This window comes from Saccopteryx leptura, chromosome 13, assembly GCF_036850995.1.
Source record: "Saccopteryx leptura isolate mSacLep1 chromosome 13, mSacLep1_pri_phased_curated, whole genome shotgun sequence".
Classification (NCBI taxonomy): domain Eukaryota; kingdom Metazoa; phylum Chordata; class Mammalia; order Chiroptera; family Emballonuridae; genus Saccopteryx; species Saccopteryx leptura.
Window position 1 is genome coordinate 43,652,035 of NC_089515.1, and position 16,998 is coordinate 43,669,032.

Genomic DNA, 16,998 nt, shown 5'->3' on the forward strand with positions numbered 1-16,998 from the left:
TTAAAATCACCTAGTATGATTGTATTGCTTTTGATCCCTCCCTTGTGTCCATCAAGATTTGCTTTACATATTTAGGTGCTTCCTACATTGGGTGCATATATGTTTACAAGGGTTATATCATCTTGTTGGATTGCTCCCTAATCATTATGTAGTGTCCTTCTTTGTTACTATAGCCCTTGTTTTAAAGTGTATTTTGTCAGATATAAGTATTACTACCCCAGCTTTTTTTTTTTCATTTCTTTTTGCATGAAATATCTTTTTCCATTCCTTTACTTTTAGTCTGTGTGCATCTTTTGTTCTAAGGTGGATTTCTTGTAGATAGCTTATATATGGGTCTTGTTTTCTTATCAGCTACCCTGTCTCCCCTCCCCCCCCTTCTTTTCTTAAAGAAGACCCATTAGCATTTCTTGTAATACTGGTTTGGTGGTAACAAACTTCTTTACCTTTTTCTTGTCTGGGAAGCTCTTTATTTCTCCTCCAATTTCAATGATAGCCTTGCTGGGTAAAGTAGTCTGGTTGTAGGTCCTTGCATTCTTCACTTTGAATATTTCATGCTAGTCCCTTCTGGCCTGAAATGCTTCTGTTGAGCAATCAGCTGACAGTCTTATGGGAACTGCCTTGTAGGTAACCACTGCTCTTCTCTTGCTGCTTTTAAGATTCTCTTTGTCTTTAACCTTTGCCATTTTAATTATGATGTACTTTGGTGTGGGCCTCTTTGGGTCTATCTTTTTGGGGACTCTCTGTGCTTCCTGGACTTGTGTGTCTCTTTCCTTTCCCAGGTTGGGGAAATTTTTGGTAATTATTTCTTCAGATAAGTTCTTGAGCCCTTGCTTCCTCTTTTCTTTTTGGTACTCGAATGATATGGATATTGTTACATTTCATGTCCCAAAGGTCCCTTAAACTAGCCTCCTCCCTTTTTTTGTGTGTGTGACACAGACAGCGGGACAGATAGGGACAGACAGACAAGAAGGAAGAAAGATGAGAAGCATCAATTCTTTGTTGCAGCACCTTAGTTGTTCATTTGTTGCTTTTTCATATGTGCTGTAAGGCCAGGGGCCACCACCATCATGGCCATGCACATGTAGGTTCACATTGGATTCAGGCAGACAGTAAAGAAACAGTGGAGCCAAAAACTGGCAAGCCATTCCTTTATTAGTCTTGCACCGGCCGATGAGCAAAAACACGGGGAAAACACTTTCCTCTTCACTCAGGGCTTACAAAGCCACTGACACATTATCCAGTTCCACCAGCAGGAGAATCTTCTCTGGTTCCTCCTAGAATCAAAGGCCCCACCAGTCTCAGCAGAGCTCACAAAAGCCCCTCACCTCTGGTTCCCAATCTGCACACCTTCTCTTTACACAAAGTGGCTTCTTCTTTTCTCTCAGTCTCTCCCTGCAAAACATGGCTTCTCTCCTTTTCAAAACTTTCTGGCACTAAAATCTCTCCTCCAGCAAACATTAGCAAGACAATGGCTCTTCTTAAGCAGGAAGGTAATTCGCAATTTCACAGATTACATATACCTCCTGGCACTGCCCAGAGCCATTTTGTAACAATCAAAGTGAGCAAACTCAAAAATCGTATTTTACAAACTCATTTGCCCAACATGTGCCTTGACTGGGGGTCTACAGCAGACTGAGTGACCCCTTGCTTAAGCCAGCGACCTTGGGCTCAAGCTGATGAGCCTTGCTCAAACCAGATGAGCCTGTGCTCAAGCTGGCAACCTTGGGGTTTCAAACCTGGTTCCTCCGCGTTCCAGGCTGACGCTCTATCCACTGCACCACCGCCAAGTCAGGATAGCCTCCTTTTTCATTCTTCTTCTTTTCTTCTTCTTCTTTTTTTTTTTTTTTTTTTTTGCTGCTCTGATTGGGTGGGGTTTTTTTTCTATGTTGTCTCCCATATCGTTGATTTAATCCTCTGCTTCATCTAACCTATTGTTTATTTCTTCCACTTTATTTATTTTTTAAGTGAGAGGAGAGGAGGCTGAGACAGACTCCCGCATGAGTCCTGACCAGGATCCATCTGGCAAGCCTATTAGGCAGCAATGCTCTGCCCATCTGGGGTCCTGGCTCCATTGCAACCGGAGTCATTTTTTAGCGCCTGAAGTGGAGGCCTTGGAGCCATCCTCAGTGCTCAGGGCCAATGTGCTCTAATCAAGCCATGGCTGCAGAAGGGGAGGAGAAGAGAGAAAGCGAGAGAAAAGGGAAGGGGTGGAGAAGCAGATGGGTGCTTCTCCGGTGTGCTCTGACCGGGAGTGGAACCCGGGACTTCCACATACTGGGCCGGCACTCTATCACTGAGCCGACTGGCCAGGACCCAGTGTATTCTTGATGCCAAATATTGTATTTTTCATTTCTGACTGGTTCCTTTTTATAGTTTCTATTCCTTCTTTATGCTTGCTATCTCTGTTGAAGTTTTCACTTTGTTCCTTGAGCATCTGTATAACCATTACTTTGAATTCTGTAGCTGAGAAATTGCTTATCCCCATTTCAGTTAGCCCTTTTTCTGGAAATTCCTCCTGTTTTTTCATTTGGGGCCTGTTTCCGTTTCTCCACATTTTGGCTGCCTCTTTGTGTTTGTTTCTATGTATTAGTTAGATCTGCTATGATTCCCAGTCTTTGTAGGGTGGCTTTATGTAGTAGGTATTCTTTTAGATACAGTGATACAGTCTTCTTGATCACCTCAGCTGGGTGTTCCACAAATGATCCTTGTTTGAGTTATGTGAGCTGCCCTGTGTAATTGAGTCTTGATTGCTATTGGCCAGTTGTGCATGGGATCAACCCTCAGGCTGGCTGACAGTGAGACTCTACCTCAAGTGTGTGAGCTGCAGTGCAGGTGCTGACCACAGGAAGTAGAATTCACCTCAGTTGAGTTGGCTGCCTGACGAGATCTCCCTTTGGATATGTTGCTTATGAAGTTAATTGGATCCTGCTCTGATATTTTCTGAAGCTTGCCATTGGGTGTGTTGATTCTGGGCCTCTTGAGAGGGAACCTTGTGCAGGCCAGTGTAAGACACTGCCTGTGACCTGCCCTCAGTAACCTGTTTGGAGCTACAAGCGATCCAGTATGTAGCTGCCTCTGCTGGGCTTAGGTGCCAGTGGGAAGGGCCAAGCTGCACACCAAGGCTGGCTTTTATCAGCACCAGATCCGGGAGCAGGTCAGCAAAAGTCCTCAGGCAGCCTGAGATCTACCTCCTGCTCCCTCCACCTGCTGGCTGCCTATTAGACTCAGTCACTAAAAGAACCCCTGGTGGAGTCCCTATGATAGGGCTAGTAGCTTTCCTGAGGAGGAGAGGCCAATCAGGCTTCAGGGAAGGTGTTGGGTGTGGCCCCTACTCTAGAGCCACAGGTCTCAGTCTGTCCTGGATTTTGCTAGTATTTCTGCATAACAACCACTAGGAGTCAGATAGGTGGGGCCTCGATTCCAGAGAGTGGGTTTCCCAGCAGCCTCTACTGAATCTCAGGGGAGGGGGAAGTACCTGTCAGAGTCAGGGAAAGTGGGACGGGCCCACCTCTCCGGCCCCGCCCCCGCTTTAAAGCGGACAACTGAGTCACTGTTACCCCTATGAGTCTGTTCATACCTCTATGATCTGGTCAAGGCTGCTGATTGTTCATAAGGGCCTAATCTCCACAGGGTTGAGGGAGAGGTAGTCCAGAGGGTGCTTTTCCCCGGGTTGATGCCATACGAGGGTAGTGCTCCACCCAAGAAAGATGGCGCCTGCAGTTCTGGAGAATGACTCAGCACCAGGATCCTGTTGTCTGTTCCCTTCCCCCCTTGTCCCTTCCCCTCCTTGTCCCTTCCCCCAGCGGAAGTGGCCCTCTTTCCTAAGCCTCTTTCACACTGCGCTCTAGTCTTCCATAGCTCACTCAGCTGCAGCGATGGCGGAATCTGAACAGGTCAGGGGGTAGGGCGTTGGCTGTCCCTGCTGGAAGTTGGAGACCGCGTCCCTCTTTCCAAACCTCTAGAGACACCTGGCTCTGCGCTACTCTCTGGTCTCTCTACAGCAAACTCAGCCACATGGGTGGGCCGGGAGGCCTAAAGCTCCAGCGTGAGGGCGGGCTGGGCGACCTAAAGATCTGGCTGTACGGGTGGGTCTGGAATCCTACAGATCTGGCGGTACGGAGGTACGGGTGGATCTGGAGGCCTACAGATCTGGCTGTTATGGGCGGGCCGGGCAGCCTACAGATCCGACTGTACGGGTCGGCTGTGAGGCCTATAGATGCAGCCGTATTGGTGGGCTCGGAGGCTTACAGATCTGGCCGTCCGATTGGCCAGGAGACCGATCCGGCCATTCTTTAAACTTTATCTTTCCAGTATTTATTGTTAACAGATAAAAAAGTCTGATGCCTGACTGATTCTTACTCTTTCTCTGTATTTTATTTTTTTGTTTCTGAAAGGTGGTATGGCTTTTTATTTAAGTGAATTACGGGGTTTTACTTTTTAATATACCTTTGGGATATTCAGAACCATTTTATATTCTGAAGTCTTTCTTTAGCAGAGCAACATTTGTGTCTTTTTATCTCTTTCTCCCCCACCCCCATCCCCACCGCCACCCCTGTCTTCTGGATAGATATTAGATCTCTGTATTCCTATCGTCCCATTTCCTTTCACTCTTTTATTTCTATCTGTCTTTCCCTCCCCCCCATCCCCTTTTCCTCCATTCTAAGGGAATGTCATAAATGTTTTGTTTATTCAAATCTGTTGTGCTTTCTGGGGTTTTGGTCTTTTTTTGGGAGGGGGGCTGGTCTTTGATTTCTCAGACCTCTTTTGTCCTTTGCATAGTAGTCTTTTTATATTTTGTGGCTGTAACATTTTCTCAGTTAACTGCTAAATATTTCAATTAGAATTTTATTTATAGTTCCTTCATAATAATGCTTCAGGCCCTGGCCGGTTGGCTCAGTGGTAGAGCGTCAGCCTGGGTGTGGAAGTTCCGGATTCCATTCCAGGTCAGGGCACACAGGAAAAGCATACATCTGCTTATCTACTCCTCCCCCTTGCGCTCTCTCTCTCTCCTCCTCCTCCCCTCCTGCAGCCATTGCCCAATTAGAGCGAGTTGGCCCCTAGTGCTGAGGATGGTTCTGTGGCCTCCACCTTAGATGCTAAAAAATAGCTCTGGTTGCAAGGGAGCTAGGGCCCCAGATGGGCAGAGCATTGCCCCCTAGTGGGCTTGCCAGGTGGATCCCAGCTGGGGTGCATGCGAGAGTCTGTCTCTGCCTCCCCTTCTCTCACTAAAAAAGTTAAAAATAATAATAACAATAATGCCTCAGGTTACTTGTTAAAACATGTTCCACTTGGTACCTTTTTCTCAGATTGCTAGTTTTCTTTAAGTATCTGGCCATACTTGGTTATCTGCTCGTTTATATGTGTGGTATACCATCGTTCAGTATCAGTTATTTTATTTATTGTTATTATTTTTTTCTGAAGTGAGAAGCAAGGAGGTAGAGAGATAGACTCCTACATGCATCTGACCGAGATCCACCCGGAATGTCCACTAGGGAGTCATGCTCTGCTCATCAGAGACATTGCTCCTTTGCAACCTGAGCCATTCTAACACCTCAGGTGGAGGCCACGGAGCCATCCTTAGTGCCCAGGCCAACTTTGCTCCAGTGGAGACTTGACTATGGGAGGGGAAGAGAGAGGCGGAGCGAAAGAGGGGCAGGGGTGGAGAAGCAGATGGGCACTTCTCCTGTGAGCCCTGGTAGGAAATCGAACCCAGGATATCCACATGCCAGGCTGACATTCTACCGCTGAGCCAACCGGTCAGGGCCAATATCAGTTATTGATAAGAGTATCTTCAGCAGTTCTCACTTTTCTCTTTTGGTTTACACACCTGTGCTCTGCCTGTGGCATGTGAATGGGGAGGTATTGTAGTGCATTTTCCAACTCCTGAGTAAAGGCAGAGATGAGTCAGTTACAAGATTTGGCTGCTGCATTGAATTACATTAAAATAATTCTTTTCTCTCTGATTCTGGCACCCACATAAGATGCCATTAGAGTAGGCCTTTTATGAAAGAGATTGATCCTTACCAGCTGTAGTTGAAACAAATACAGCAAGAAATTTATATGGGGAAAAAAATTCTACTAACTTTATTATGTACTGTGTCCTGCAGAACTACGCTCTAGTCCAGGAATTTACCTTTTTGAATTCTGCGAAAACTAAGTACATAAGGCTTCCTAAAGCCTCAAATTTGAAAAGGCAGTTGTTTTAAGGAATTCATAGTTTAGGATATTTATTTATTTATTTATTTTTATTATTATTATTATTATTATTCGTATTTTTCTGAAGCTGGAAACGGGGAGAGACAGACAGACTCCTGCATGCACCCGACCGGGATCCACCCGGCACGCCCACCAGGGGGCGACGCTCTGCCCCTCTGGGGCGTCGCTCTGTTGTGACCAGAGCCACTCTAGCGCTGGGGCAGAGGCCAAGGAGCCATCCCCAGCGCCTCGGCCATCTTTGCTCCAATGGAGCCTCGCTGCGGGAGGGGAAGAGAGAGAGAGGAAGGAGAGGGGGAGGGGTGGAGAAGCAGATGGGCGCTTCTCCTGTGTGCCCTGGCCGGGAGTCGAACCCAGGACCTCTGTAGGATATTTATTTTAAGTGAAAGAATCTATATTGACCTTATATACATATCCTTATGTGTAAAATGTTTTTATTTTATTTTAAATTAGAATGTCTTTAATTTTTTTAAGAGTTGCTTTATATTTGATTAATTGCTTTGTTATTTCTAATGCCTCTATTAAGTAGAATTGTTCAAAAATATTTCTTTATTAAAAATGTATAAATATTTGTTAAATCAAAGTTGGTTATAAAAGTAAATGTTTCTCTGCTCTCTGTTAGTGGAGCTGCAGTGCCTGGTGACCTAATGCACTCAGGGGGTGTGTTATTTGTTCTGTGTAGCCCTGGCAAATTCTTCTTCCTTTTCAGAATGGGACAACAGAAGAAGTCACTTCAGAAGAGGAGGAAGAGGAAGAGATGGCTGAAGTAGGTAGTTTATATAAGAACGACATTTAATAAATATCTTCATTTTTGAACATTTTAGTACATCTCTAATCTCTTTTATAAACCAGTGTTAGTATGGAAAATGAAAAGCACATTATAATATAATTTTCAAAATCTGGCTGTACCTCTTATATATGTGTTGGAGCTAATTTGCTTATCTGCTCTTGGATTTGATTTTCTAGAAAAGAAAAGCTCTTAAATTTAGCACTAAAATTATATTTGTATTTAATAGTAATCAGTGCTTAACCTGTATTTGGTTATTTTTAAGGATAAGAACTAAGTTTCAAAAGTTTTGTGTTTGAATAAAAGAATTAGAGAATATTTCAGGGACTATTCACTAGAACTAATAAAACTATCTCATGTTGAAAAATCATCTCAGAATTTTGTAGAGCAGATTCCAAAGGCATTGAACTTAGGCCAGTTTAGTTGCCAGTCATTGAGCAATTTTAGAATTTTAGAGGTTTTCAGGCTCTGAAGCTTCGTGTTTGAATTCAAACTTCAGGATAAAGATCGGCATGTCTACACTGACCAGATTAAAAGGTATTTGAGTTTCAAGGTCTTGGTTTTAAAACATTTTTTGTTTTGCATCATAGAATTAATTCAGGTTATTATTACCTTATTGTCTTGATTTGGAAAATTTTAAATCTTTTTTTTTTTTTTAACAGAGACAGATAATGAGTCAGAGAGAGGGATAGACAGGGACAGACAGGAACAGAGAGAGATGAGAAGCATCAATCATTAGTTTTTCATTGCGTGTTGCAACACCCTAGTTCATTGATTGCTTTCTCATATGTGCCTTGACCGTGGGCCTTCAGCAGACCGAGTAACCCTAGCTGGAGCCAGTGACCTTGGGGATCTCAAACCTGGGTCCTCTGCATCCCAGTCCAACGCTCTATCCACTGCACCACCGCCTGGTCAGGCTGGAAAATTTTAAATCTTAAAGACACTTTTTAGAGTGCCATAGAACTAAAGAAATAGTTGTGGGTTTGTTTTGTTTTGTGAGTCTGGGAGAAAAAGAATTCTTAACATTGTGTAAATTGAATGACATTTTAGAGATAGTGTTTGTTTTTAATGTTTTCATGCAATTAACTTGGGTGGAAACAGTAAACCGTTTTTCCTGTGTCTACTGTATAATGAAGTAGACACTTCATTAAAGTACTCAAGGAGTGGTGTACCTTTGTTTTTTCCCCTGACAAGATAATATAAAGAAGGGACAGCCACATTTAGGGAAATCTAGAAAGGTAGGGGACCAGACTTGGGAGGTGTCGGGTTAGAGTGGATGAAAAGAAGATATTCTAGGTAACTACAATAATGTGGTTAAAAAGGGCTGCCCTGGACATTGGTGTGTTTGGGTGCGCTGGATGCTGTCCTTTTGAAAGAAAAAGATTGATGTGTCGGCAGAGGTGGATTAAGGTCAGTTGAGGCCCCAGGTGCAGAAGAAAATATTGGGCCCCTTACATTAGAAAAAAGTGTAAAGTTGGGAGTTTTGCTGGGTCCTTCAGAAGTTGGAGCCCCAGGGCATGCACCCGGTGTGCCTGCCATTAAATCCTCCTCTGTGTGTTGGAGTCACGGAAAAAGCAAGATTGGTTTAGCCAATCTAAGAACTAAGTCTAATAGTCCCTGAAATATTCTCTAATTCTTTTATTTAAACACAGAACTTTTGAAACTTGGTTCTTACCCTTAAAAATAACCAAAAGGAAGGCTTTATGCAGAGAATAGTGGACTGAAAATATTGTTTTAAAAATGTGATAATGAAGAATTTTGTTCTGTGCTGGTTAACATGTGGAGAAGATCTGTGGAGAGGAATGTGGCTGAGATTGAAAGTGTTAGGAGGAGGAGACTCAACTCAGGGCATTTGTGGGAACTCTGCAGACAAGTGTCCGGTGGAAGATGGTGACTGAAAGGTACAAACCAGGGGAAGGGAGCTCCATGAAGAATGAACATGGACAGGGTCTGGATGAGAACAGATTGTAGTAGGGGTGAAGAAATGGAGGTCCAAGGAAAAGACCATTGAGTCTGGATGGAAGTGGTCATCAACCTGGTCTAGCAATCACAGTGAATTAGTCTGCTTGAAAAAATGGAGATCGTAAGTCAAGTTATCAGAACAAAGTATGAGCAATTAAGGTTCTTGATACCTTGATGTTAAAGTGTTTAAGAGTTTAATAGGAGATTTAAAAGAAGGCTTATTTGGTAATAGCAATTATATATGCTTGGAATGTGAAGGCATTTTTACCCCTTCCCATAGAATATATGTATCCTTTGTTCTTTCTTGAGTCAAGAAAAATTTTAATTTTTGGCATAATCTTGAATAAGATAATATTTTTCTAATTTTTGTAGGATATAGAAGACTTGGATCACTATGAGATGAAGGAAGAGGAGCCTATTAGTGGGAAAAAGTCAGAGGATGAAGGAATTGAAAAAGAAAATTTGGCAATATTAGAGAAAATTAGGAAGACTCAAAGGCAAGACCATCTAAATGTATGTGTAAATATATAGAACCTGGACTTCTGTGGTTAAATAAAGTAATTATAGGTAATAATGTAAAACAGGGAAATTCCTTAAGATACCATCCTCAGATACCCTTCTCCATCCCTACCTCAACCATGTATCTTGTTGCCACAGTATTTTTATTTATTTATTGTTTTACATTTCTCATCTATTGATAGCCACTTTCCACCCTATTTATCTGTCTTTTCCATACTGGAATCCACTCCTGTGTCTGCCCTTTTCCAGCCTGGTTATGCAGTTTCCTCTACTTACCGTCTTTTGGGGTCTGCGAATTTAAATTCTGTCTCTTCTACAAAATAAAACTCAAATTCTCCATGACACTGCCTGTTTGGTCTGCCCTGTCCTGGCCAAATCAAAAGTAATTTTTTCTTTTTCATTTTTTTAAAATGTTTAGCCGGGACTTAATTTTTTCTTTTGACATAACATCTCTTTGACATGAAGCTGCTGGGGGAGTGAAATGAATGCTTTGGTGACAGACACACCTACACAGCTTCAGTTTCCTCAACTTTAACATGTAGACAGCACAAACCTTTTTTGTTGTGAAGAATAAATGAGAATCATATCTATAAAATGCCCAGGCAGAGTAGGGCAATATCAAATGAGAGTGCAGCTGTCTGTCAACACTTAACTACTTGCTCACTGCCTTGTATTAGAGTTATTTATCAACCTGTGAAATTTGAGGACCAGTTCCTTTGTCTTCAGCACAATGGCTCAAACAGGAGGTGAATTGTTATGTAAGGAGACACCAAGTGTTGTAAGCAGGTAGATTATTCTCCCTCCTTTAATCTTACTTTCTATATTAATTCAGTTGGCAAATCATTTTTAAAGCAAAGAAATTTAGCCCAGCCCTTATTTTAATTATTTAAAAAGACTTTTATGGCATCTAAATTAATGATATTTACTATACTTTCTACATCTTTTGATTGTTTCCAGTTTGTATGTTATAGTCAAAACCAGTACATATTATTGATCACTTTCACTTGCTAGGCACTCAGCAAAGTACTTTATATACCTTCCCATTTAAACTACTGAGCCACTGTGGGACTTATCCTTCCTAGTATCTAGATGTGACTCTGGTGTTAAGCCAGTTAAGTAATGTATTCAAGGTCACACATCTAAAAAGCTCCAAATGTGAGGATGTGGAGCCTCAGGAACCTTCACTGATTAATGGCAGGAATGCAGCATGGTACAGACTCTTTGGAAAACCATATGGCAGATTCTTACAAAAATAAACACACTCACCGTATGATCCAGCAATTGCGCTCCTTGGTATTTACCCAAAAGATTTTATGTCTGCACGAACACCTGCATACAGATTTTTATAGCAGTTTTATTCATAATTTCCTTTTTTTTTTTCTTTAAGATTTTACTTACTCATTTTAGATAGAGGATGGGGGGGGGGGAGAGAGAAGAGGGGAGGAGCAAGAAGCATCAATTCCCATATGTGCCTTGACCAGACAAGCCCAGGGTTTTGAACCATAATTTCCAAAACTTGGAAGCACCCAGATATCCTTTAATAGGTGAATGGATAAATAAACTGGTCCATCCTGACATAGAATATTATTCAATGCTAAAAAGATATGAGCTATCAAGACATAAAAAGACACAGAGGAACCTTAAATGCATATTACTAAATGAAAGAAGCCAATCTGAAAATGTTTCATACTGTTTGATTCTGACTCTATTATGATATTCTAGAAAAGGCAAAACTATGGAGACAGGCCCTGGCCGGTTGGCTCAGCGGTAGAGCATCGGTCTGGCATGTAGAAGTCTCGGGTTTGATTTCCGGCCAGGGCACACAGGAGAAGTGCCCATTTGCTTCTCCACCCCTCCCCCTCTCCTTCCTCTTTCTCTTCCCCTCCTGCAGCCAAGGCTCTATTGGAGCAAAGTTGGCCTGGGTGCTGAGGATGGCTCCATGGCCTCCGCCTCAGGCACTGGAATGGCTCCAACTGCAGGGGAGAGATGCCCCATAAGATCCGAGCATTGCCTCCTGGTGGGCATGCTGGGTGAATCCCGGTCGGGCGCATGCAGGAATCCGTCTGTCTGCCTCCTGTTTCTCACTTTGGAAAAATACCAAAAAAAACCAAAACAAAATAAAAACTATGGAAACAGTAAAAGGATCAGAAGGATGAATAGAGGAGTACAGAGAATTTTTAGAGCAGTGAAACTTCTATATGGTACTAGAATGATGGATCCATGTCATTATCCATTTGTTCAAACCCAAAGAATATATAGCACCAAAAGTGCACCGTAAGGTAAATTATGGACCATAAACAGTAATGGTATGTATCAGTATAGGTTCACTGGTTGTAAGAAATGTCTCATTTGGCCTGACCTGTGGTGGCGCAGTAGATAAAGCGTCAACCTGGAATACTGAGGTCGCCTGTTCAAAACCCTGGACTTACCTGGTCAAGGCACATATGGGAGTTGATTTTGCCTGTTCCTCCCCTCTTCCTCTCTCATTCTCTCTCTCTAAAAATGAATAAATAATAATTTAAAAACTCGTCTGGAGAGGGAAATTGATAATGAGAAAGACTATGGGTTGTGGAACAGTTATGTGGGAATTCTTTCTTAGTTTTGTTGTGAACCTAAAACTGCTCTAAAAATAAATTTTTTAAAAAGTTAAATTAAAAAATGGTATAGCCTGACCAGGTGGTGGCACAGTGGATAGAGTGTTAGACTGGGATGTGGAGGACCCAGGTTTGAGACCCCAACGTCGCCAGCTTGAGTGCGGGCTCATCTGGTTTGAGCAAAGCTCACCAGCTTGGACCCAAGGTCGCTGGCTCGAGCAAAGGGTTACTTGGTCTGCTGTAGCCCCACCGTCAAGGCACATATGAGAAAGCAATCAATGAACAACTAAGGTGCTGCAACGAAGAATTGATGCTTCTCATCTCTCTTCCTTCCTGTCTGTCTATCCCTCTCTCTGACTCTCTCTGTCTCTGTCAAAAAAAAAAATCACAAAAAAAAACCCAAAACAAAACAAAAATGGTATAATTTGAAATAGACACTGAGTTCTAGGCTATTTATTGTAGGGGCGTGGATGTTCTGGATATATTGGTTAGACTTTTTTACCCCTTAGATGATAAATAGTAACTGAACCAGACTTATTCCCAATTTTATAATCCCATTGAAACTTCATAATCTTTGTTTTAACTGAATTAACTTTTTGACTCCTTAAAATGTTAAGTGGTGATCCATTTTAAAAATCTCATTGTAAATATTTATTTTTAGGTTCAAATACCAGAAATCTTTAGTTATTTGACTCAGTAGATCCTGCTAAATAAATAGTACATTTTATCTTTCAGGGTGCAGTGTCTGGGTCTGTGCAGGCTTCAGATAGACTTATGAAAGAGCTCAGGGACATATACAGGTCACAGAGTTATAAAACAGGTAAGGATCACTGCATCTCTGCTGTCACTGTTGTCTTTATGCTCTTTTCAATTTTGAGATTATAAATTTTATTTCTCATTCTATAACTGGACAAAAGCAGAAATATTTATTAACTTTATTTTAGGAATATGAAACAGAAATGTAATCAAGTTATCAAAAGATATGGGGGGTTAAAATAGGGTGAGTTTATAGTAGGCCTCCACCACAGCCTTACTTGTGGGTTCACTTTTCTCGGTTTCAGTTACCCACAGTAAACTGGGGTCTGAAAATATTAAATGGAAAATTCCGAAAGTAAACAATTCATAAGTTTTAAATTGCACAGCATTCTGAGCAGTGTGGTGAATTAAGTCTTGCATCCTCCTACTCCGTCCAGTCTGGGACACGAAGCATCCCTTTATCCAGTGTGTCCTGCTGTGTATGCTTCCTGCCTGTTCGTCTCTTAGTAGCTATCTTGGTTACCTAATCAGTTATGAGACAGTGAGACTCCGTTCACATAACTTTTGTTATATTATTATAGTTATAATGGTATATTGTTAACATTGTTTTGTGTTATTTTTAGTGTTTTTTTTTCTGTGCCTAATTTATCTTTATCACAGGCATAGACATATAGGAAAAAGCATAATATATATGGGTTTGGTACTGTCTGTGGCTTCAGGATCCACCTGGAGTCTTGGACTGGGGTCTTAGAATGTATGTCCCTCAGATAAGGGGGAACTACTATCCTTTGGGGTTTTTTAAAATTGTTTGTATGGATATAGCATACCTTTTTTTTTTGTTTGCTTGCTAATGGAGATTAACTTGTATGTGATTTTTATTTTCTGGGACAAAATTCAGGTTATATCTGCTTTGGAAAGCAAATAAGATGAATATATTTTAAGAAAAAGAGATGAATATATTTTACTGTTGTGTTTTTTTTCCCAAGTGAGATGAAGGGAGTTAGACTCCCGCATGCACCCCAACCATAATCCACCCAGCATCCCTGCTTGGGGTCTGATGCCCTGCCCATCTGGGGCCATGCTTGCAACCAAACCATTTTTAGCACCTGAGTCAGAGGCTCCACAGAGCCATCCTCAGCTCCTGGGGCCAGTGTGCTTGAACTAGGTAGGCTGCGGGAGGTAGAGAGAGAGAAGGGGGAGGAAGAAGGGTGGAGAATGGAGAAGCAAATGGTCACTTCTCCTGTGTGCCCTGACTGGGAATTGAACCTGGGACATCCACACGGTGGGCTGATGCTCTACCACTGAGCCAACTGGCTAGGGCCAGCTCCGAGTTGTAACAGCAAAATTTCTAACTTTTTTGTTTGTTTGTTTTTTGCTATTTAATGTATAAGTTTACACCAGAGTAATAGTCATAAAATGAATTGAAGCATAACTAACATCCTGTATCTTTGCAGGGATTTATTCGGTGGAACTCATAAATGATAGTTTATATGACTGGCATGTTAAACTGCAGAAGTAAGTGGCTTTTTTAAAGTTAATCCTCTATTTGTAGTGATTGTACTGGTAGACTGTCACAATGATGATTTTCCTTCTTCATTTGATACCTTTATAACCAAAGCTTTTACTTTGAACTTTATTTAGACCCTGTTTCTGTAATAGTTCCCAGGGTGTTAAAATGAGCTGTTTCTTAGGCTTAATAATAAGTAAAATGAAAAAGAGAGGAAGGAGAAAAAGAAAGACCAGCTGTGGGATAGTGTTTCATGGAGATAGTGAAACAAGTGGGGACTATAGACACAAAAGTATGTTTAATAACTTGGTGAGATTGACTGTGATAGCCAGTTTATACTATTTGAAATGAGGGATTTGAGTAAGACTTGAATATATAGAACAATTGATGGACACATTTAGATTTTGTTAGTAATTTCATTTTTTCTGGTTTTGTCCATGGTAAATTTATCTTCCTGAACCCCTTGCCTAATACAGTTTTAGAGAAGGAAGTTAGAGTTATTTTTTAGTCCTTGAGAAAATTATGTACATATGACCATTTCATCTAGAATGAGTGCTAACTCCGAATCTCTTTAGGAGAATAGGTTTAGAATACTATCATTTCTTTTTGAATATTTAATCCCAAGGAGTTGGGGTCTGTTTGGATTTTGGCCTAGGTCTCTTTTTCAGCTCTTAGGCTGGTTCCTTTCTGAGGTTATAAGGGAAAAAAAAAAATCTCTGACTTTTTATGTTTTGTAATTCTCAGGGTCGATCCTGATAGTCCTTTGCACAGCGATCTTCAGATCTTAAAAGAAAAAGAAGGCATAGAATATATTTTGCTTAACTTCTCTTTTAAGGTAAGAAAATTGTAAATGGACTTTGTATGCTTCTAGTGGGAATGCATCTACGTACAATTACTTTGGGAAACAATTTGGTATTACTGTGTGTAGTATCCCTGTGGTTCCGGAACTTTCCTAGGTATGAACCCTGCAAGAAATGAGTGCTTAGGTGCACAGAAGCCATGTGCAGAGTAGCACTGGGCACAGTAGGGGGACTGTGGCATTCATGAAATGGAATGGAGCTATGAGCAACAAGATAGAGGCAAAAGAAGCACATTTTGTAGCATTTCATTTATATAAAGCTCAAAAATAGGTAAAAGTACATTCTGTTGTTTAGGATGTGTATTCTCAGTGGAGACATTATCACCCTCCTGTAGTGGGGTAAAAATTGGTCCTTGGAGTGAAATAATCTTAGATATTACAATAGTGGTTTTAAATCTTTTGTTAAAGCTAGGAAGTATTTCTACAGCGTTATGTTTGAATTATATGGAGTTTCTTTTAGACCTGTTTTTTTCTGATTGAGAGAAAAAAATGTATGCAACAGCTGTCTTCTAAATTTTGTATACAAATCTAAGATCATCTGTTTTAGCTATAAAAATGTGATTTTTTATTTTCCTCTCCTATTATTGAACTTTCATAGTTTATAGGTTCCTTAGAATCTTATTTAAGGTTGGGTAGAGGTAGGAACTTAAAGTAAGTTACTGGAATTATGCTGATTATTCTCTTAGCTAAAACTGTATTTTTGTGTTTCTAGGGAATAACTAGGTGAAACAAATGTTTTAGTTAGCTCCCTTTCCCTCAGATTGGTTCTATAAGAGGCATTAGTTGTTTCCTTAGCACCTTTAATTTGAATAGAAATAGGAGGTAATTTCTCTTGGATTCACTGACATAACTTTCTGAGAGGTGATAAGCTCTTTCCCTCCCCCTCTGCTGTAGGAGAGTGAGGAGAGACTGGCCTTCAACTCTCTTGGCCACACCTCAGCCATCATCTTTGCTTCAGTTCATTAAGAGAAAAAGCTCTTGTTCTTCTGTTTCCAGGACTCAGAGTTGTGGGGTAGCCTGAGAACTTGCTGAGTTTTCTTTTCCCTCACCTTGTCTTCATATGTTTTTATCAAGTCTGGAGATGTTTGTCATTTAATTGGAGCACTTAGAGTGTTTGCATTTAATGTTTTGATATCTGGGTTTAAATCTATTTGTCCTTCTCGCTCGTTGCTCTTTTTTTTCGTTCTTATGGATGTTTTTTCTTATTACTCCAGTTTCCTACCTCTGTTAGCTTGGTACTCACCTGTTCTTTTACTCTTTTTTAATACCTACAATTACAATATATATCCTTAACTTGTCAAAGTCTTATATAAATTTGTCAATTTATGTTTTCCCTTTTCCTTGCCACTTGCAAAGGCCTTAGAACATGTACTGTCTGCCAAATAAGTATTGCTGTTCTCATGCATTTTAGCTCTAGATCTGAAACCTGACACATCATTGTTATATAATTAATCAATATTTATTTTAGTTCTATGTGCATATTTGTACTTTTCGTGGGCTTTGTTCTGCAGGTTTCCATCTAGGTCATTTATCTCCTGCCTGAGGAATAGCCTTTAGTATTTCCTGTAGTGTGGATATGCTGATAGGAAAATAGCTTTATTTTTACTTCATTTTTAGAAAGTACAATGGTCTATCATGGGGGTTAGGTTCCAGAACCTCCTGCGATAGGTGAAAATCCACAAAGTAGTGACCTTATATTTATTTTACTATTTATATATATTTTAAGGCTTTATAAACCCTCCTCACACTCTTATAAACCTTTCCCATACTGTTATTAACCCTTCCCACGCTCCTAATAAAC

The 16,998-nt window shown here is 40.9% G+C and overlaps 1 protein-coding gene across 2 annotated transcripts in view; it reads left to right on the plus strand.

The window, feature by feature from the left end:
* UBE2Q2 (ubiquitin conjugating enzyme E2 Q2) overlaps positions 1-16,998 on the plus strand; it is a 64,919-nt gene that overhangs the window by 31,669 nt on the left and 16,252 nt on the right. For both annotated transcript variants that reach the window (XM_066355144.1, XM_066355143.1), the window contains 5 exons: positions 6,923-6,979; positions 9,335-9,475; positions 12,811-12,895; positions 14,286-14,346; positions 15,083-15,173. In XM_066355144.1, the coding sequence (XP_066211241.1) occupies positions 6,923-6,979; positions 9,335-9,475; positions 12,811-12,895; positions 14,286-14,346; positions 15,083-15,173 (435 nt within the window). The remainder of the gene's footprint in view (positions 1-6,922; positions 6,980-9,334; positions 9,476-12,810; positions 12,896-14,285; positions 14,347-15,082; positions 15,174-16,998) is intronic.